The sequence below is a fragment of the Staurois parvus genome, unplaced genomic scaffold (assembly GCF_062004578.1).
Source record: "Staurois parvus isolate SC_StPar_1 unplaced genomic scaffold, SC_StPar_1.0 ptg000970l, whole genome shotgun sequence".
In the NCBI taxonomy this organism is placed as follows: domain Eukaryota; kingdom Metazoa; phylum Chordata; class Amphibia; order Anura; family Ranidae; genus Staurois; species Staurois parvus.
This window is the reverse complement of record NW_028318766.1, coordinates 918,547-940,367: the sequence shown is the minus strand read 5'-3', so window position 1 is coordinate 940,367 and position 21,821 is coordinate 918,547. Positions and strand designations below refer to the sequence as shown.

At 40.7% G+C, this 21,821-nt stretch overlaps 1 protein-coding gene across 1 annotated transcript in view; it reads left to right on the top strand.

The window, feature by feature from the left end:
* Window positions 1-21,821, top strand: part of LOC149441589 (low-density lipoprotein receptor-related protein 5-like) — a 202,042-nt gene that overhangs the window by 85,402 nt on the left and 94,819 nt on the right. Inside the window, exon 7 of the mRNA XM_089657151.1 lies at window positions 19,844-20,060. Within this exon, the coding sequence (XP_089513277.1) occupies window positions 19,844-20,060 (217 nt within the window). The remainder of the gene's footprint in view (window positions 1-19,843; window positions 20,061-21,821) is intronic.

The window sequence follows — 21,821 nt, the reverse complement described above, 5'->3', positions numbered from 1 at the left end:
GACCCCTGATCACTCAATGACTGTCGGTCACCACTCTCTGCCCTGCCCCTCCAGCGCTTACTTGCTGTGCAGGGATAGGGGGTGGGTGGCTCAGGCTCTCAATGGCACTCTGAGAGGCGGAGCCAGCTGCCAGTAAGGCAATCTGGGTGGATCCGGACATTATTGTCCTACAATCCCACATTTATTCTGTACTACACCTCCAGGTGGGTTAAGTAGTGAACCACCCATGTCTGACAGATTTTGCCTTCACCACTTTTTTTTCTCTCTCCTCAAAATGCAGTTTTCTTGGTTTTGACTGGCCTCATTTCTTCCTCATTGACTGCTTCTGAACAAACATGCAGCAAGCAAAGTCAGTTCTCTGATTGGAATACTAGTTCCCAGTGCAGTGACTTAGAAATACAAATTTTCTAAGGCTTAGAAGTATGGTTTTCTAAATGAGGCTTCCTAACCTCTGCATTTTACATTAAATTGCCCTGGAAGTCTAAAAGCATGACACATAGTGTTACTAGTGGAAGCATGTTGGAAAACTGGCTAAACCCTTGGACTCCAGACCTAATTAGGAAAAAATTATTCATGCTTATTGGTGACTTTGAAATTCTAGACAAAAAAGGTAATATTAAAGGCATAGATATACTGATAGAGATATGCTGACCTTTTCATTTGCCAAAATCTACACATTGGATAGCAACCGAAACAGAATAATGCCTGCAAAACAGACAGACCCTGTGTGCAGGTCACTAACATGTATGCATTAGAGGTTGAGCATATTCTTTGAAACTACGCTGCATCAAAACTCAAATCTGTGAAGTTTCTTTGAATAAGTAACTTGTGTTTAAGGAAAACTTTAATGAGCTGGCATCAATTTTATTTGATTTTTTAAAATACGTTTTTAAGTTGATGCTTTGTGTTTTAGACTTCATGCACACTAGTGTTTTTATTTAAACTCAAAAAAGGCTGGAAAAAACGCTGGTAATAGCGGTTTTAGTAGTGTTCTGGAGCATTTAGGAGCATTAGTGTTTTATTACAGTACATGTAGAAAAAAAAAAGCTAGGAAAAAGCAGGAGCATTTAGCTTTTTTTTTTTCTGCTGGAAAAAACGCTCCAAAAAACCCTTCAAAAACAATGTTTTTAATGCTCCTAGATGCTGAAGCTCAAAAAATGCTAATAGCCTAAAGTAGTGTGCATGGACATATAGGATAACAGTGTTTAGCTTCTAGGAGCAGAAAAATGGTAATAAAAGCTTCTAGGAGCTTAAAAAACGCTGGTGTGCATAGAGCATAACTTTCTCTTTGTGTGTCTTTGTGCGTGTGTATATACAGCTGCTATAGAGTGCTATAGAACACTCTGAAGGGTAGATGAGAGGGAAGATCAGTTACCTCTCTGTTCAATGAAGTTTTAAGAGAGCTCATTAGTTCAATCTGAAATTCACGCACACAAATGAAATGAGTCAGAGGAGTGAGGCAACCTACATGGAGTCATAAGCCTTCTATTCTCCGAGTTTGTCAGTTTCTTGACCTGTTGACAATCAACTTTTTGTGCAGCATCAACCACAGACTCCCAGACACTGTTCACAGAGATGTTTTTTTTTTCCTTCACCCTAATTCTCCCATTTAAGAATTGCCCAAATGCTCTCAATACAGTTTAGTTCAGGTGAGGAAGGGGGCCATGTCATTATTCTTTCATCTTTAAGGTCTTTACTGGTTAGCCACACAGTGGAGAACTTCAATGCATAAATATCATGGTCTTCTTGAAAGATGAGACTTTTTTTCCTGTACCACTGCTTGAAGAAAGTGTCTTCTAAAAACTGGCAGTAGGTTTGGGAGTTGATTTTGAGTCCCATTTTCAACCTGAAAAGGTTCAGCTATCTCCAGTCCATACCAGTACCCCACCTCCACCTTGCTGGCGTCTGAGTCGAAGTGGAGCTCTTTGCACATTAACCGATTCGTGACCTCTCTATAGCAGATATACTGCTACAGGGTGGCATGGGTGCGGAAAATCACGTTTATATAACGTGATTATGCATTTCTGGGTAGAGGGGCGCACGTGTGCCCTACCCGCACTGCCATTTGCGGTCGCGGCTGTCAATCACCGGGTCCCGAACAGTGATTACTCGCTGGCGTGCTGTCTTTGCCAAGCATCTCCGACTGGGAGGAGAACTGTTTGTAAACAGCTCGTGCACACTGCTTTGGATGGGTGTGCACTGCACAGCCATGCAAAGCAGTGTGATTACAGTGAAGCACACGGACAAAGCTTACAGTGAAACCGCACACAGTTAACCCTTTGATCGACCCTCATGTTAACCCCTTCCTGCCCAGTGCCCATTAGTACAGTCAGTCAGTTTTTTTTTTTTTTAGCACTGATCACTATTGGTGTCAGTGGCATCAAGTCAGTTCCCCTCAGTGTCAGAATGCCCACCGCAGTCCTGCTATAAGTCGCCGATTGCCACCATTACTAGTTAAAAAAAAAATTTAATATTCCAGTATCTATACCGCCATTTTTAGATGCTATAACTTTCATGTAAACCAACTAATTTACATGTATTGGAATTTTTTTTTTAGCAAAGACATGTAGCAGAATACATTTTGGCCTAAATTTAGGACGAAATTTGATTTTTTTTTTTTTTTTTATACTGGACATGTTTAATAGCAAAAAGTCAAAAATATAACACCAGTAGGAGTCCACAGATGGAAAACAAATATGATGAAAGATCTCAGGGATAAAACATATCAAGAGCAACTTCAGGAACTTAATATGTACAGTCTGGAGGAAAGAAAGGAATGAGAAAATATGATTGAAACCTTTAAATACATCAAGGGGGGTGAATACGGTTCAGGAGGGCAGTTATTTCAACATGAAACCAAAATCAACAAACATGACCTCAAACTAATTGGAGGAAAGTTCAAAATTAATCTTAGAAAGTATTATTTTACTGAAAGGGTAGTTGATGATTGGAATAAAATTCCAGCAGAGGTAGTGAACCAGTCAACAGTAAATGGCTTCAAACATGCTTGGGACAAATCTAGATCTGTACAAAAAAAACCCCAAAAAAACAAAACTGCCTCAATGGACAACTCACTCTTTTTTCTGCCATCACGTATCTGTGTTTCTATGGGGTCAGTTCACTAAGAGTTAAATAACGACTGGTAAAATAATGCATGCAGTACATTTTTTGCAAATGTGCAATTCACTAAGCTGTAAATAACTTGCGGTAAAATATCTGTATTGTGGTAATTACTGCATATTTTTATGCAGTAATTTATTGCACAGCTGGTTAAGGAAGCCAGCCGCTGCATCCTTAACCACTTCCTGTCCGGACACTTTTACCCCCTTCCTGTCCAGGGCAATTTTCAGCTTTCAGCGCTATCACACTTTGACAATTGTGCGGTCATGCAATACTGTACCCATATGAATTTTTTACCATTTTTTTGAGACAGATAAAGCTTTATTTTGGTGGTATTTATTCACCGCTGGGATTTTTATTTTTTTGCTATGTAAATGAAAAAGTCCAAAAAAATTTTAATAAGTGTTTTTCTTATAAAATTTTGCAAATAAATAATCTTTCATCATAAATCTTGACCAAAATTTATTCCGTTATATTTTTAGTAAAAAAAAAAGTCAAATTAGTTTATAACCAAAAATTGTAATTTTTAAACATTTTTTTTACATTTATATTTTATTTTATATTTGTTTTTTGGTTTTTTTTACATACTGTCACCCAGCAGTACAGTGTCACCATTGTGACACTACTACTTGTGGGGGTGATGAAGATTTTTTTTTTTTTTTTTACAGTGATTGCTTTTACACCCATATAGGATGTAAAAGCAATCATTTCTCTTTCTCTCTGTCTGCATTCTTGCAGCCATTGAGAAATACTGAGTGAGCTGATTGGTCACACCTTGTCACATGGTACAAGGCTGTTGTGAATAGCCTTGTACCATGTGACCTCTGTGATCATTCACAGATTTCACACGTAGTAAGCAATGATGTCAGAAGTGACATCTTGCTTACTACTTTGCATGTGATCACTGATTGGCCTATCAGTTATCACATGATCGGGACCTCGTACAGAGGTCCTGTCCGACGATCAGTGTTTCACTGTGTCCGGAGGACACAGTGGGCACCGGATTGCGGTGCTGCGCGCTCCCAAGGATCGCGCACAGCTAGAAAAGGCGGGTGCCGTTTCTGAACGGCAACCCGCCCCTGGAGTGCCACCGCCCTGCCGTTTATAAACAGCAGGCGGATGGCAAGAGGTTAACAACGGATGACTCATCAGCTGTCAGAGGGTGTCCCTCTGACAGCTGAATGTAAACAAAACATGCCAGCAATTACAAATGATTAAACAAACCGTGTGGGGCTCCTCCCCATTCATACCAGGTCCTTTGGGTCTGCTATCAATTTTAAGGAACCCCCCCTAAAAAAAATGTTGTGCAGGTCCCCTCGCAATCTTAAGGGATTTTGGATCTGGCAGGGACCACACGCCGTTTGTTTTTGTTTTTGCATGGTTTACCTCTTAATATCCATACCAGACCCCTAGGGATTGAGGGGGGGGGGACCCCTCGCTGCATCTGAAAAAATACCGCATGTGATACCAGGTACGTGATATCTTCTTTTTCTTTCTGTTCCATTTGTGAATTGGACTTAACAGCTTACCGCATGTTGTTTTTTGTTTTGTTTTTTTGCGATATTTACCGACACATTTTTAATTTTGCATTAAATACTGCAGAATTTTTTTTTCTTTCCTTTTTGTGAATTGGACATTTTGTTACCGCATGCTATAATTTATGCAAATGAGTCACGCAACTGTTATCACATGCCGTAACCTTTACTGAAATGAATTTATGAATTTTTGGGATCTTTTATCTTACATTAATTTCACCTGTGAATAGCTCAGAACCTTTCCTCTGTACGGAGTTCCTTTTTATTTGTGAGAAAAAGTAGTCTTGCACATCTGTATAACAATCAGAGGACAAGATCTACATTTTTTTCTGCGGTGTATGTGTGCTGTTTTGGGCATTCATAGCTATTAATATGGTGCAGACAGACTGCTATATTGGGATGTTAGCATTTGAGTTTTTTTACATCTACAGAAGACTCCTTTAAGAAACATAGACGGACGGCTGTTAAACCGCAGAATATGGATTTGTAAAGGTTGTTGAGAGGACAGGACCCACCGGGAGAATTAACCACAATGTCCAAATAGTGCAAGACTTGAACATTTTTCAAAGTAAACTAGTGGGCTTCTTAGCAGAGCTTGTGTCTCCACTCTTATCGTAGCAAGAGACAGCAGAGAAAGAGTTGTAGCTTATATAAGGCATTACATTGCTCGGCGTAACAGACGGTAGTTATGACATAGTTGCTAGTTCATTATACAAACCAAGATTCTGGTGTTCCAGCTACAAGCATTAATATTATGTATCTGATCTGAAATATAAATTGGCATATAGGCACAAAAAAGCACATAAAAATATCGCTCAATGAATAGAAGCTACAATCACTAGTAATATCTTTCACTTTCAATAAGTTTTTATTGGAGCTTTGCAAGATACATAGTGTAACCCGTACAAATACTCAAAACATGACTAACATATGAAGAAATTTCAGAGTGCATCTGTAAGTCATAGAACACAATATAATGTATAACAGTAAAGATTAATAAGCATGACATACTACATGGCAGAGTTGCAGTAGTGATACCAGTATTGTGAACTACATAAAATAGATAGTATAGGAAGGGTGGGAGGGGTAAGAGAGGGAGGGTAAACATGTTAACCGTGAATTAGGAGACGCTCTTGGATTAGATAGTCGGGCCCTACACAGAGGGTGCGTCTAGGAGAATGCTAGTTAGCTTTTGCATGATAAAAAAAAAAAAAGTTGTCTAGACAAGGGTATACTGCAAAGGGCACAAACTGTTGATTCCAAGCTTTTACAATAGTTTTTCGCCGCTGGTAGAACATATTTAGCCAGTTTAACGTGGGATCTCGTGAGGTCTGGGGGTTTCAGATGGAATAAGACGTACCAAGGGTACCTGGGGTAGGGGCAGGCATTAGTAATATCTTTCAAAGCTTTCCTGTCCTCTTTCTCTGGAGTGAGTGTAGCATAAATCCCTGAAAGATTTGCCCTCTATAAATCTTCCCTCCTAAAATATAATTCCTCTGGCTACTAAAGAGATCTATTTAATCCCTCTCATCCAGTCCTTGCCATATCTTTTCTAGCTTTAACACTCTACTTCTCCCACCACCTTCACCCACTAACTCATTCATGGCCAGGATATTGACAGTCATTTCAGCAATAAATGAAATCTCTTATATCCACCATGTAGTATAACATTTCTTCCACCACATTCAATTATTTCTTCTTTTGACTCTATTGCCACCAAGGAGGTTAATAAACTTTTCTCTGACCACCATCTGGACCCCATTTCTCCACAGCCACTCCAGTTGCCCTCTTGCTCTATTGTAAGTTCTCTTAACTCAACTTCAATCTCTCCCGCTCTTCTTACTTCTTTCCCTCCCCTCTAGAACATACAATGTCACCCTATACTTAAGAGAAAACAAATGCCTTGTTGGACCCCATCAGCCTTAAAAAAAATAAAAAATTAAGACCAATCTCCTTGACCTCCTTTCCTCCAAACTTCTAGAATGCCTACAAGCATCTGTGAGCTACTACCTTACTTAACCACTTCCCGACCGGCCGTTGTATATAAACGGCTGGACGGTGGTACTTCAGGGTTGGGTGGCCGTTTATAAATGGCCTCCCCGCACCCTGCTTGTGCGCGCTCCCAGGGAGCATACAGCACCGCGATTCAGTGCCCGCTGTGTCCTTAGTGAAACACCGATCGTCGGACGGGACCTCTGTACGAGGTCCCGATCATGTGATCACTGATTGGCCAATCAGTGATCACATGCAAAGTAGTAAGCAAGATGTCACTTGTGACATCATTGCTTACTACGTGTGAAATCTGTGAATGATCACAGAGGTTACATGGTACAAGGCTATTCACAACAGCCTTGTACCATGTGACAAGCTGTGAGCAATCACAGCTCACTCCGTAGTTCTCAATGGCTGCAAGAATGCAGACAGAGAGAAAGAGAAATGATTGCTTTTACATCCTATATGGGTGTAAAAGCAAGCAGTGTAAAAAAAAAAAAAAAAATTCTTCATCACCCCCCAAAAGTAGTACAGTGTCACCATGGTGACACTGTACTGCTAGGGTGACAGTATGTAAAAAAAATATAAAAAAAAATGTTTAAAAATTATAATTTTGGGTTATAAACTAATTTGGCTTATTTTTTTTTTTTTTTTTACTAAAAAGATAACTGAATAAATTTTGGCCAAGATTTATGATGAAATATTATTTATTTGCAAAATTTTATAAGAAAAACACTTTTTTTTTCAAAATTTTTGGACATTTTCATTTACATAGCAAAAAAAATTAAAATCCCAGCGGTGAATAAATACCACCAAAATAAAGTTTTATCTGTCTCAAAAAAATGGCAAAAAATTCATATGGGTACAGTGTTGCCTGACCGCGCAATTGTCATTCAAAGTGTGATAACGCTGAAAGCTGAAAATTGCCCTGGTCAGGAAGGGGGTAAAAGTGTCCGGACTGGAAGTGGTTAAAACATTGTAGACCCCCTTACAGTCTGACTTTCACCTGCAACACTACAGAAATTGCCCTACTAAAACATACTAATGACTTACTAACGTCTAAAACCAATTAGGATTTTCTCTACTCATATTTTCTCCTGATTTGACATCCATATAGGTGCAGCATCCCAAATACGGGAATTAGGGGACCACAGATGACACAGCAGTGTAACGTTGGTCAGCAGCAGGACAATTTTAAATTTAGTAGCGACACATAGCAAATGGTGGAGTTTTACTACTGGAATTAACCACTTGCCGTCTGCCCATAGATAGTTTTACTGTGGGCGGGCAGCACAGGCAGGCTGGATCACATACGTGTGCGTCATCAGGCCTGCTGCGGGTTAGGAGTGCACAGCACACTGCTCCCCTGACCGCTGTGTCCACAGGACACTGTGGATTGCAGATCCTGGAACTTGGGACAATGTGATCTCTCTGTGATCACATGATGACAGTGTCAACAAAGCTACCCCTTTGACAACGTGCCATTGCACGAAACGCGTCAGGGGAGCTTGCCGCGCCAACGTCATTTGCTTCTGAAGCCACGTGTTAGGCTGGGCAGCCATCTTTGGAACGCATTCATGCTTGTTTTTCTTAATTTCTTCTGCTGACACTTAAGCTGCCCTGCTTTATGTTATCATCATTGGCTGAATAAAACCTGTTACACTATATCAGCTCTGTCTGGTGGCTTGTGTTGATCTACTTGAGGTGGATTTCCTTTGATGCTGACCCTACCTGATGCCTGGGTGTAAGTGAAACCAAGGAGAAGTCCCTGTTAGCCGAGAGGGTTCCTCTGAGAGGTCTGGAGTCCAGCCCTGGGTGTATCAAGCGACATCGGAGTGCCTCATCCCCTTCGGTTCCCAAATGACCACTAGTGCCTTTTAATTATTACATGTGCAATGTTATTGTGCGTCTGGTGAGTGCAAGCACACCTCTTTTTCCATACCACGGAAGTCACAAACACCTTATTATTGTCTACACAATTTTAATAAGAGGGATCGGTACCCCCAGATTCTGGAGTATTGATATGCCATGTGAATGTCTCAACTTTTTTGCTGTGGACTTACATGTGTTTAAATTGTGCATTTATGTTACATAACTTGTCTTTATGAGATAATACGCCATTGTCACCTTGTATCATATACCGTCTTGAACAAAACATCACGTTGATTTCACCTTATAGTGCACAACCTTTGCGCTTTTATATATCACTTTATTGTTCATATTTTAGCGCTGCATTTTTAGATATTTATGTGCCAAAGGATCTAGGGGTTTTTCTTTATGCAAGCTGCTTTTGATTTTGTATTTAAGAAGCGCTCGCTTTGTTATTTATATTTAGTGTCAACAAAGTTGTTATAAATGTTTTCATAACTGAGGATACAGCAGTGTAAAATAACAGTCTATTCCAATTCACTGACACAATAGTGTTGGCTGGAGTAGGGCTTGTGATTATTAAAAAAGAAATCTTTGAAAAGCATTCGGTATTTGTCTACCTATACTGTTTGTATGATACATTTCAACTGGCCTTGATGCAAGCTGTCTTCAAGGCAGCACCTTGCCCCCCCTTTTTTTTTTTTTAAATTCAAACTCTTGAGACTTCAAAAAAGTGTCAGAATTTGTGCATACTATTAAGGTAATTACCACTACAGCTTATGAACTATTAAGGCTCCATGCAAACTGGTAACATTAGTTGTGTAAAGTCATGTTAAAAACGTGAGTTTTTCTCGCTTTTTAGTATTTTTGTATTAGCGTTTAGCGGCGTTTTGTTGCGTTTTTTCGTTTTCTTTTGGTCGTAATTTAATGCGGTTTACCGCATTATGTCACATTTTTCAGTGTTAGAGCATTTTTACAGCTAAAAAACTCCTCTAGAAACCCTGGGGGGTTTTTCCAGCCAAAAAACGTTGATTACAGTCTGTGCGCATAGACACATAGGATAACATGCTGGGGAATTTACTGGCTGTAGAAAAAAGTATCAAAAGCCAAAAACAGCCGCTGCAAAAACATCCAGTGTGCATGAGGACTAAATGAGCATGCTGCATCAGGGATGTGGAAATTTTTTTAAAAATTACTTATCCAGGGACTAAATCGGGGCTCCAATCTACTTGTCCTGATAAAATTTTTTTCTTTTTTAACCAAAACCATATTTAAATCGGAGGTGATTTTAGGAATGTTGGGGGCTTTTAAAAACAAAAGGGGCTATATGGCGACTTAAACGTGTAATGTTTTTACCATTGTGCTGTTTATCTCCTCCTCCCCTCCCTGCCTGTCTCCAGCACCGCACCCGGGGACTAGCAGAGTCTCCTATGTGATGATTTTTGGTGACAGGTTCTCTTTGAGGCATCTAAGGTCTAAAAGACCCTGCATGTCTCCCCTCTGCTTCACTGAATGCAATGTGTTACACATCGCACCATATTACATTCATTCCCAAGGATTGTTTTAGAATCTCTCAATGTCAGCACAAGAAGGGGAGGGGAGCAGACTTGTCCGCTCCTCTCCCTCACCTCTAGCCGACAGCGACCCCGGGCCCGCAGATGGGTAAACAGAGCCCAGGAAACCGCACGCCGGGAGCCCATAGAGGCTGGCACTGTTGGCGCTGCTGCTGATTGCTTCACCTGATAGGTGAGCCCGTTGCTTGCCCGCAGCAAGGCTAAAGGAAGAAGAAAACTACCTGCCCGTGCCTGGAACTACATGTTCCGGGCGTTACGAATCCAACATCCCTGCTGCATTCTATACTTCACTTGGATAATTATAAGTTGAGTATGATCAGGTATCATGGATTTCTTTTATTTAAATTATGGTTAACTTTACAAGGGACACCCGGGGTCGAGACATAATGAACTGAACTTTATTTCAAAGAAAATACCAAGCATGTCCAAAGGAAGAAAATAGATCTGCGTTTAGTTGGGAAGAAGGCGCCACTGTTGTCCCATAAGATTTACATCATTTTAAACTTGCATTTAAAATGTGGTAACAAAATGCATGTAGGATATGCCCTGCTGAGAACCAAATGTATGTCAGTTTCCTTTCTAAGCTTCGAATAGTTTACATACTCTCCCCTGCATGAGCTTTAATAGCCGCATGAGGAAATTCCTGTAGAATAGCCTGTTTGTTTGCAGGGCAGGGCAGCAAATCCTGCAAATTTCTAATAAAAATAAAATAGTATCGAGTTACATTTATAGACCTACAGTATGTAAGCAGATATAACTTAAAGTTGATATTTTTAGCAGTTTCCTATATGTGAAGACTTGGAAGAGAAGCTTTACTGAGCACACTTTTATTTAACCATTTAATCCATGGAAAGTTTTACCCTCTTTATAACCAGGCCATTTTTTGCTATTCAGCACTTTGCTACTTTAATTCGCAATTGCACGGTCATGCAACACTGTACACAAATACATTTATCATTTTTTCTCTCAAGTAGAGCTTTCTTTTGGTGTTATTTAATCAGTGTTTTTTGCTATATAAATGAAAAAATACTGAAATGTTTGCAAAACACGTTTTCCTTTGTTTCGGTTAGAACATTTTGCAAACAAATAATCTTTCTTCATAAAATTAGACCAAAATGTAGTCAGCTACATTTTTTGGGTAAAAAATAACCCAAAGCAATGTATATTATTTAGTCTGTATGAAAGTTATAGAGTCTACAAACTATGGTGTGTTTCTGTGTGTGTGTGCGTGCGTGTATGTATGTGTGTGTATATATATATATATATATATATTTGAAAATCAATCAATCCCGATGTACTGACTGCATATCTCATTGCTTGCAGCCCTTAAAATGCCAGGACAGTACACATACCCCCCCAAAATGACCCATTTTTGGAAAGTTAAGTCTGAGGTATTTAGTTAGAGGAATTGCGAGTTTGTTGTTTTTTTTTTTAAGAAAATTGGAAATTGAAGAGATTACAAACATTATATTTTTTCATATGACTGACGTGGTGATCAGGAATACTGACTGGTGACAGTATGTAAAAAAAAAAAAAAAATTGATAGTATTAACATTTTGTATTCAATTTTTTAAACATTTTTGTATTCAGTTTTTTTTAATGTTTTTTTTTTTTTTTACTATTTTTTTATTTACATACTTTCATCAGAGTAGTTCAGCGTAGTGACACTGTACTACTCGAGGGGGAAGGGGGATAACAGGGTGTTTTTTGTTTTTTATACACTGTGATTGCTGTTACAGTGATTACAGCAATCGTTGGAAGTGTCGTATATGGATTTCCATTGATGACCGCTTTCTTTCTGTTGATGAATTCGAGTGTAGACTGCGAGCAAGGCCTTCTCATCCGACATCAGTGCCTGACCTCACAAATGCACTTCTGGAAGAATGGTCAAGCATTCCCATAGACACACTCCTAAACCTTGTGGACAGCCTTCCCAGAAAAGTTGAAGTTGTTAAAGCTGCAAATGGTGTGCCAACTCAATATTGAACCCTACGGACTAAGACTGGGATTCCAATAAAGTTAATGTGTGTGTAAAGACAGCAGTCCCAATACTTTTGGCAATATAGTGTGTATTGGACCCTTTGAGGTAAAAGGGAAAATCAATCCTGTGGCCTACGAGCTGGCATTACCCAGTACTTACAAGATTCACCCAGTGTTTCATGTCTCGCTGTTGAAGCCAGCTGTGCCTGATCCCTTTCCTGGGAGAAGTCTGCCTCCACCTGTAACTGTAGGTGGTGAATTGGAGTTTGAAGTTGAATCTATCATGAACTGTAGAAGACTAGGAGGTCAAACTCCATATCTCATAAAAGGGAAGGGTCGTCCCCCCCCCCCCCGAAGAGAATTCCTGGGAGCCAAAAGAGTATATTCATGCTCTTGAATTACTCCAGGACTTTGCCAACAGGTTCCCAGAAAGATGGCTAGAATGGGCATCCTGAGGCTGCCCACTGGGGGGGGAAGGGGGTCACTGTCAGTAAATTAGTGCAGCTAATTCTAATTCTTCTACAGTTAATGCCAATTCTTCTGCAGCTCATGCAAATTTGTCTTCAGCTAATGCTAATTCCCATGCAGCTAATGCTCATGCACGTGTACCAGCACACAGCCATGTCCAGGCTAATATCCAACATGCACTGACACATAGGCGCATTGGTGCGCACTTCTTCCTGCAGTGGCGCCACGTTGCCTATTTAAAGGAGACTCTTCTGTGTACTGATAGTTGGATGTTCTTCAGCTTCCTGTGATCAGTGTTCCTATGTTCCTGTTTATGCTCACTGATCTTCCGTTGCTGACCTGGCTTTTTTCTGACCTTGCTCTGTGGATTCCAAATTCTGACCTCAGGTTGCCTCTGACTATTCTCTGCCTGATCTCTTGGTACTGACCATGGCTTGCCTCTGACTATTCTCTGCCTGATCTCTTGGTACTGACTTTGGTTTACCTCTGACTATTCTCTGCCTGATCCCCTGGTGCTGACCTTGGCTTGCCTCTGACTGTTCTCTGCCTGATCCCCTGGTGCTGACCTTGGCTTGCCTCTGACTGTTCTCTGCCTGATTTCCTGGTGCTGACCTTGGCTTGCCTCTGACTGTTCTCTGCCTGATCCCCTGGTGCTGACCTTGGCTTGCCTCTGACTGTTCTCTGCCTGATCCCCTGGTGCTGACCTTGGCTTGCCTCTGACTGTTCTCTGCCTGATCCCCTGGTGCTGACCTTGGCTTGCCTCTGACTATTCTCTGCCTGATCTCCTGGTGCTGACCTTGGCTTGCCTCTGACTATTCTCTGCCTGATCCCCTGGTGCTGACCTTGGCTTGCCTCTGACTGTTCTCTGCCTGATCCCCTGGTGCTGACCTTGGCTTGCCTCTGACTATTCTCTGCCTGATCTCCTGGTGCTGACCTCGGGTTGCTACTGGACCTCGCTCTGCTTGCTAACCTGGTACCAAACCCAGCCTGCCTCCTGACCACGCTGCTGTGTCACTATATATGATCCTGGCTCACCTTGACTACATTCCTTACTGTGGCAGTCACCTGCTTTCAAGCTATCGGCACCTGTACTTTATTGAGCCTTGTACCTCTGTCACCACATTCAGGGGTGCTCGGACCAGACCCGCAAAGGTAGCCTTCTTGTCAACTCAGCCCCCAACCAAGGTGCATAACATTTACTCTTATTACCAAGTATGCGTGATTTGATTATTGGATCAACACTGCACACCTATAAGCTGTTTGGAGCTTAGTCATCTCACAATCTCATATGCAATTTTGATTGGGCTGGCTGTTTATCATCCAATTATTGCACATCAGATTTCTTAGTAAGCATTGGTGGTAGTTTTTAGTTCTGTTGGCTCAGTGGGGTGCAAACAAATGTTTACCTAATGGTATCAGGACATGAAAGAATAACGTTCTATTCTTAGGAATTAGATTATTAGTGTTACTTTTTGAATCTGTTCTAGAATTAAGGAAATGCTGTCTTGAAACTAAAGGTATTTGCATTTCTCTATATTCCCACAAATATGAAAAGAGATTTTTCTAAATGTCTATGGTGTAAGCACAATTATGTTTTGAGCCATACATTCATTTTCTTCTATTTTCTTCTCATTATATTTGTTAGCAGTGCAAAATGATGAATTTTGAACATTTGTATAGATGCCTGTAGGCATGAGGTCCCATTAGTCTGATTTGACATATAAAGATTCGATCCGGTGATGATCTCATCAGTGTGAGGCACTTTGCAGATCTTGCTGGACCAGTTTTCTCAGAGAGATCTTCTTTATTCACTATTGTTACCTTTGTTAATCCATCACTGGATGTGCCTGCAGCAATCCTCCACTCTCCTCTAATGTTCAGCTGAACTGAAGGTTTGTTTGCTTTAGGATCCACTGATAAAAGCCAATGCTTCAGTACAATTGGACCATGGCTGCATTGCTGACAGTCGGCCAATGTCATAGGCTAGCTGGAAGTAAATTAAACACTAGCACATGTTTTGCTGTAAATAATTAAAATGGGATTCATCTCAGAAGTAGTCAATTCACGAAAAAATTCTTTAACTTTTTCTTGCAGGGCTTAGTGGTTGTAAAAGCAGAAAGTTTAGAATGAATAAAATGCATGAAGGTAAAAAAAAAAAAAACACCCTGTAACCCTAGGATTTGGCACATTATTCTCAGTGGTAAATGTTTCACTTCTAATTTCATATGTTCTTTAATCAATTGCTGTCCACTGAACATATAAAAAAGTTCTAGAGTCAAGTGGTTATGAGAAGCTTATTGCTGCAGCCATGAGCTTGGTATCATTTTTTACAGCTGCTGATCGGCTGTTCAGTAAATGTGATTTAGCTGTACAGCCACTCAATTATTGTTACTGTAATGAGAAGTGTTTCCCCGGCCTGTAACTAACGAAACCGGAAGCGACGATAATTTTATGACTTCGGTTTCAGAGCTGTCATTCTGTGGCTGCTACATCTAGGGAAACAGCTTATCAAGCAAGATTTATGCTTGAATAACTGGATTGGAGGGCAGGGGTGACATTGGGGGGTCTAATAGATCCCCGATCGCTCAATAAAGAATACCTGTTGCCTGCTCAAAGCTATCACATAGGAGTCTTGTTTGTAGCCTCCTTGTGATGGTGATACAGTTAAATGAAGAAAAAATAAATAAAAGTACTAAATTAAGTAAAATCTTTTCAGTAATTGAAATGCACCCCCACTCATGCAAGCAAATTTAAATGCCCGCATAGTTTCCAAGTGTGTATGTAAATGGAGGTTACATCACACATCTATGAAAATTTGCATTTGATAAACGGCTGAACAAATATTGTGTGGCATAATAGAATTGCAACAGCCACCATGCCTCTGCTTTCAGAAAATCTTTAATGTTTGGAGCTTCTAAGTAATTTTATAGCAAAATATGCTGATTTTAACATGTAAAAAGTTTAAGAATTGCACTGGACAGCAAGTGGCTAATATTGAATGGCTAGACAATAATAAATATATATATATATATATATATATATATATATATATATATATATATATATATATACACACACACACACACACACAGTGGGGATCGAAAGTTTGGGCACCCCAGCTAAAAATTTGTATTAATGTGCATAAAGAAGCCAAGGAAAGATGGAAAAATCTCCAAAAGGCATCAAATTACAGATTAGACATTCTTATAATATGTCAACAAAAGTTAGATTTTATTTCCATCGTTTTACACTTTCAAAATAATTAATGCACATTAATACAAATTTTTAGCTGGGTGCCCAAACTTTCGATCCCCACTGTGTGTATGTGTATATATATGTATATATGTGTATATATATATATATATATATATATATATATATGTATGTGTATATATATATAGAATTTTTTTTTTAATGGTGAATTGACTTTAGGGTGATATTGAATTTCCTTGCTACAACTATGACACTTAGCCCGGGTTCACACTGATACGCTGCAGAATTTGCATCGGTTTCTGTGCGATTTGCGCACCGCATCATTATCGCACCCCATTCAAAAGAGCCGCTGCATGTGTTTTTAGCTAGCCACACCCAGAAAACAGTTTGCAAAACGCAGTGCGATGTGCAGAATCAGATTACATGGGTGTGAACACCCATGCGATACGATTCTGATACGGACAATAAAAGGGTCCTGCACTTTTTTGTTGCAGATGCCGTGTGATTTGAGTGATACAAAATGTATGGCTCAAATTGCACTGCACAGAAACTGCATGTGATTTGCACAGGGATGCGGTGCGGTTCCTGTTGCAAATCACATGCGATGTGCCGCAACGCCTCAGTGTGAACCCAGGCTTAATGTTAGTGAATTTACACTTTTAAATATCACATACAATATTTTGTATATAGCATAAATATTGAATGCGATTGTCGCCCTAATAACAGCAAGTGCCTGAACAAGGACTGGATTACTAAGTAATATTTTAAGTGAGATTTTAGTAACTGAGTTTAGATCTTCTTAAACAAACCTCTGGCAGTATATTTATTATTTTTTAAATCCTGCATTTGGTTATATTTTTAATAAAGCAGACTCCAATAAAAAACTAGTAATTGTGTACTGTGCTCAATAAATGATGTTGTGTTAGAGTCTCTTAAATATACATAATTGAGTCTTCCATGCAGTTGTGACTTTGGTACATGGCTTTGCTGCCACATATCAGTGTTTTGAAGAAAAATTGATTTTTTTTCTCCTGGAGATATTTATTAGACATTAGTCTTCTGAATAGGTTCAAATGCAGCACATATATTAATGAGGACCACACCCCACTCTTCTGTCTCCAATCTGTATGTTGCAAGACTGCCATTCATTTTAAGTCCCTGAGGTGATGAGTATAGGTTTCACTCAAAGGAACCCTACAGTGAAAGGTGTGGTTCAGGAGCTTAACGTGCTTGTATCATCCAAGGGAAAATAGGATTATGACCTATCAAAGTACACACTGGTGTCTCTTTGCTGTAATATCTGTAATTACCTTGGAGTCTTCTTTTGTTGCCGACTTAAAGATTGTAACTCTTATTTAATCTTTATTTTTTTTTTTCCTGTATGGTAATGTAATGACTCCATCTTCAGTAAGTACATGGTTTATGCTAGCTTCATCTCCAGATGAGACTTGTTTGGATGATGACCATGTAGTAGGTTTTATGATTTCAAAGAGGTCCTCCTATGAAGCTCATAACTAACTTCCTCAACATTGAGTAGTGATTTAGGACCGGTTCACACCATGCCCGCAACTGAATCGCACAGGAACTCGCTGGTCTTTCCTGTGCAATTCACATGCGGTTCTGTACGATTCATTTTTCCTGGGCTGAAATCACACTGCGCCGCACCAAAAGTAGTGTATGCACAACTTTTTAAAATGAACTGCAACCAGATCGCACGGTACAAAAGTGCCATGTAATCCGGTGCGGGCAAATGCACTGCGTTTGCGACTTGCGTTTGGGGTGTTGTTAACTTCTTATTAAAACCTGCTGCGGATTGCAAATGTAGCGCATTTTGCATGCGATTTGAATGCTGTGCATTCCTGTGCTATTCAGATGCAGGCATGGTATGAACCAGCCCTGAGTGTTTTTAAAGATTTTCTTCTATTATTTTGCTCACATATTTTCTAAATGTAGACAGCAGATGGTATTGCCCTGTGTATTGGTTTTTTGGAGATGATGCCTACTGCAAGATTTTTACGCTAAGAGCCGTCACATCAGAAGCACCAAACTCGTTCGTGTCATTCTCTGAGCAGCTCACCCCATTTCCCGCAGTTCTTACTCTGTATTTGCATTTGAGATCGGAAGGCAAAAAGATTGCTAAATTATTGCTGGGACCTAGGCCTCATGCACACTAGGCGTTTTTACAGCTACTGTTTAGGGCAGGGGTGGGCAAACTTTTTGACTTGAGGGCCGCAATGGGTTCATATATTGGACCCGGGGGCTGGACCAAGAGTAGATGAATGATGTGTATGTGTCATCCATAGTAAGTATAGTAATATTCCCCCATAGTAAGCATAGTAATTAATCCCCCATATAGTAATTCATCCCCCATATAGTAATTCATCCCCCCTATAGTAATTCATCCCCCATATAGTAATTCATTCCCCATATTAATTCATCCCCCATTTTAAGTCCCCAAGTCCCCCTTGTGTCAATTCACTTACCTTTGCTCCGCGCGTTCCTCTCGCCGTGTTCCCGCGCCGTTCCGGTGTAGCATGAAAATCTGTCTCCTATGAGGATCTGTCCCCCTCGACGTATCTGCGCATGTGCCAGTTTCAGGCATTAGCAGCCAATCGGCGATCTCCGGCACATGCGCAGATACGTAGAGGGGGACAGATCCTCATAGGAGACAGATTTTCATGCTACACCGGTATTCAGGGCGGACTGTGAGAGGAGCCTAGCGGGAGCCTAGCTCCGCGGGCCGGATTAAAAGGTCCGCCGGGCCGTAGTTTGCCCATTGCTGGTTTAGGGTGTCGTGTTTTTTTCTACAGTTTGTAAACTACCCAGCATGCTATCCTATGTGTTCATGCACATGGCAGGGGCGTTTTCAGACTGGAAACGGGCCCCCCCCCCCCCCACCAGAGCTAGAGGAGTTTTTCTGCTGTAAAAATGCTCTAACGCTGAAAAACGTGTCTGTATAGTGTTTGAGCATTTTTGAACCTCAAGCTTTTGTGGGAGCATAGTTTTGCTAAAAAATGCAAACGCTGAAAAACGCTAATTCAAAACTCGGCATTCTACAGTTAACAATGCTGGCCTTTTTGTAGCGTTCAGTGTGCATGAGGCCTTAAGCTGGCTTCACACGGGACAAAATTGTTCAAAAAACATTGGCCTGTGTGTACAGCTCCCTGCCTGACAGTAGCCAATTTCAGGACCGGCACCTGTCAAACGGTTATGCTGGAAAACCAGCAACCGGTCAGTGCTCGCAAGTACTGATTAGTGTGTTCTGGCTGGGAAAGGGGGGAGGGGGTTTAGTTCCTCTGTCAGAATAAAATAGCTCAGCTGTGTAGATTGCCGCACTAATTTCGCTTGTGTTAGTACGGCGATCTGTAAGGCTTTTTATAGTGTGTACCCTGCATTAAACAGCCCATAGATGACTTGATTTTCTTTCCTTCTACCTCAGAGTGCTATTGGGGAAGGTTGGGGGGCTTCTTGGCATGCAGAAAGAATGTAGACAATCCAACAGGCTGGTTGTACCCAAGTCGATCAATGGATTGGTATAATCAGCCTGCCTATACATGGATCAAATGTTGGGCGGTCCCTGCTGAACTGGCCTAATTTCAATCCATTTATGGCTGGTTTTAGGTTAGATGAGCTGCTGAGAGAATGACTGATGATCTCCATAGTATCTGTAGCTGCAAGTTACCAAAACTTCCCCTAATTTTTACTCAACCCATAAAATGTACTGTAGACCCTAAACCCAACTGTTCTTTAAACCTTCCTTTAGCTACTGAACTCCGAAAACTGTTGCACTATGTCCAGTTTGTATGTTTAACATCACAGTAGCCACACAGTCCAGAGCCAGTTCATACCACTACTGAAGTCATAGAGCCCAATACTTCTGCCTTGGCCGTGGTCTTCATAAGGTATAACGGCAGGCAGCTTCATGTTCGTTGGAACAAAATTTTCCTTGAAGAATGGAGCTTTATAACCATTATAGGCTTCCAGAAATATTTTTTGAGATTGCTTTTATGTATACTAAAGTAACATTTAGATTTAATTTCTTCATATACAAAATTAACTATGTAATGATTTCACATGTTTCCTTCTAATCAGGTTATGAATGTTGATGGAACTATGAGAAGAACCTTGCTGGAAGACAAGCTGCCACATATATTTGGCTTTACATTACTTGGAGATTACGTCTATTGGACAGACTGGCAAAGAAGAAGTATTGAAAGAGTACATAAAGTCAGGGCCAGCAGAGAAATCATCATTGACCAGCTGCCAGATTTGATGGGGCTAAGAGCTGCCAGTGTGACAAATACATTTGGTATGTTTAATAAAGTGACTGCAACATCAACGAAATATAAACAGACGATTGTTTGAATAAATGAAAGCACATTTTTCATTTTATATTCTAAGCTGTTGGTGGTCAGTTTAAAAGATAATGAATAATATCACCCTTGGGTACAGTAACTCAGAAGAGTCCCATATCTTGCCACTCCATTGCAACCAGCAGTTGCATTCCTGTCATGCTGTTACATAAAACACAACACATAAAACCAACAAGAAATGCACTCTTGTTTTTGTATTGCCCCAAAGGATAACAGAACTAGCCTTAGCCCTACAGTTTCCCTACACCCCTGTCGTGTTACCAATAACACCTTTTGCTCAACTCTGTTGAGCAGTCCATCCTGTCTTGGGTTCTGTTGAATGGTTATCATGGTTCCCATAGTGTTGTAATTCCCCAATAGATGCTGAAATATCAGTTTTAGGTGGGATTGACATTTTGATCACCTGTAGTATTTGTTTTGAACCTACAGATGCAGAGATTAAAGTATCACTAAAGGAAATCTTTTTTGCCTAGAGCAGGGGTCTCAAAACGTTCTAAGCAGCAGCCAGTTTACTGTTCTTCAGACGTTTGGGGGAGGGGGCTGTGGCCATTGGTAATAAAAAAGGTCCCAACGTCAGCTGGAAAAAACAATGTTCAATCATTGGGAGGAATTGTGCCTCGTCATTGGTGTTTTTGGTCCCAATTGTTGGTATCATTGGTATAAATTGTGCCCCATTGTTGGTGTCATTGAAAGGAATTGTGTTCCATCTTTGGTGTCATTGGGGCTCATTGTTGGTGTCATTGGGAACAATTGTGCCCTTTCGGTGTCAGTGGGGGGGAATTATGCCCCATTGTTGGTATCAGTGGATGGAACAATGCCCCAAGGGCCAGATGAAAGCAAGCAAAGGGCCCCCAGGCCACAGTTGGGAGACCACTGGTGTAGAGTAAGGAATGGATTTATTTTTGCCATCTGTATTCTATTGGGGAGATTTTCCTGCACTTCCTGCCCTCTAGACAAAACAGGAAGTGAGAGAAACTACCTGCAAAGTGAGGGAATCCCAGAGGGTCACTAGGACTAGTGTTCCCATTAGAAGATTTCCCCCTATTTCTTTTCTGGGGAATTCCAACAATGTTGGATTTTCTTTTACTTTCACTTTCAAAGATAACAGTAAATAGGACAAACAGAGAAGCTTTCTGATTGGGGCATAGACAGCAAAAAAAGCTGACAGGTGTCCTGATCCCTATGCACTGAAAAAAAAAGCTGCCTTTAGTGACACTTTTATTCCCTAATTAAAGGTTCTGCTTTTTTTTTTTTCTTCAAAAATAACAAACATGCCATACTTACCTGCTCTGTGCAATGGTTTTGCATAGAGCATCCCCAATCCTCCTCGGGTCCCCCACCAGCACTCCTGGCACCTCCCCCTTGACCAATACCCCCCCATAGCAAGCTGCTTGCTATGGGTGGCATTGGTGTGTGCTCGCTCCTGAGCCTGGCTCTATGCGTCCATAAGATACACAGAGCCACAGCTCGGCCCTGCCCTCGACTCTTTCCTCTTTGGCTCACTGGCTGTGATTGACAGCAGTGGGAGCCAATGGGTCCCACTACTGTCTCAGCCGATGAGAAGAGTGAGTCCTGGGACAGTGTAAACTCTTGTGCACATCGCTGGATTGAGAGGGGGTACAGGTGAGTATTAGAGGGGGTTGTGAGGGGAGAAACACACAGAAGGTTTTTTACCTTCATGCATAAATGAATGACTG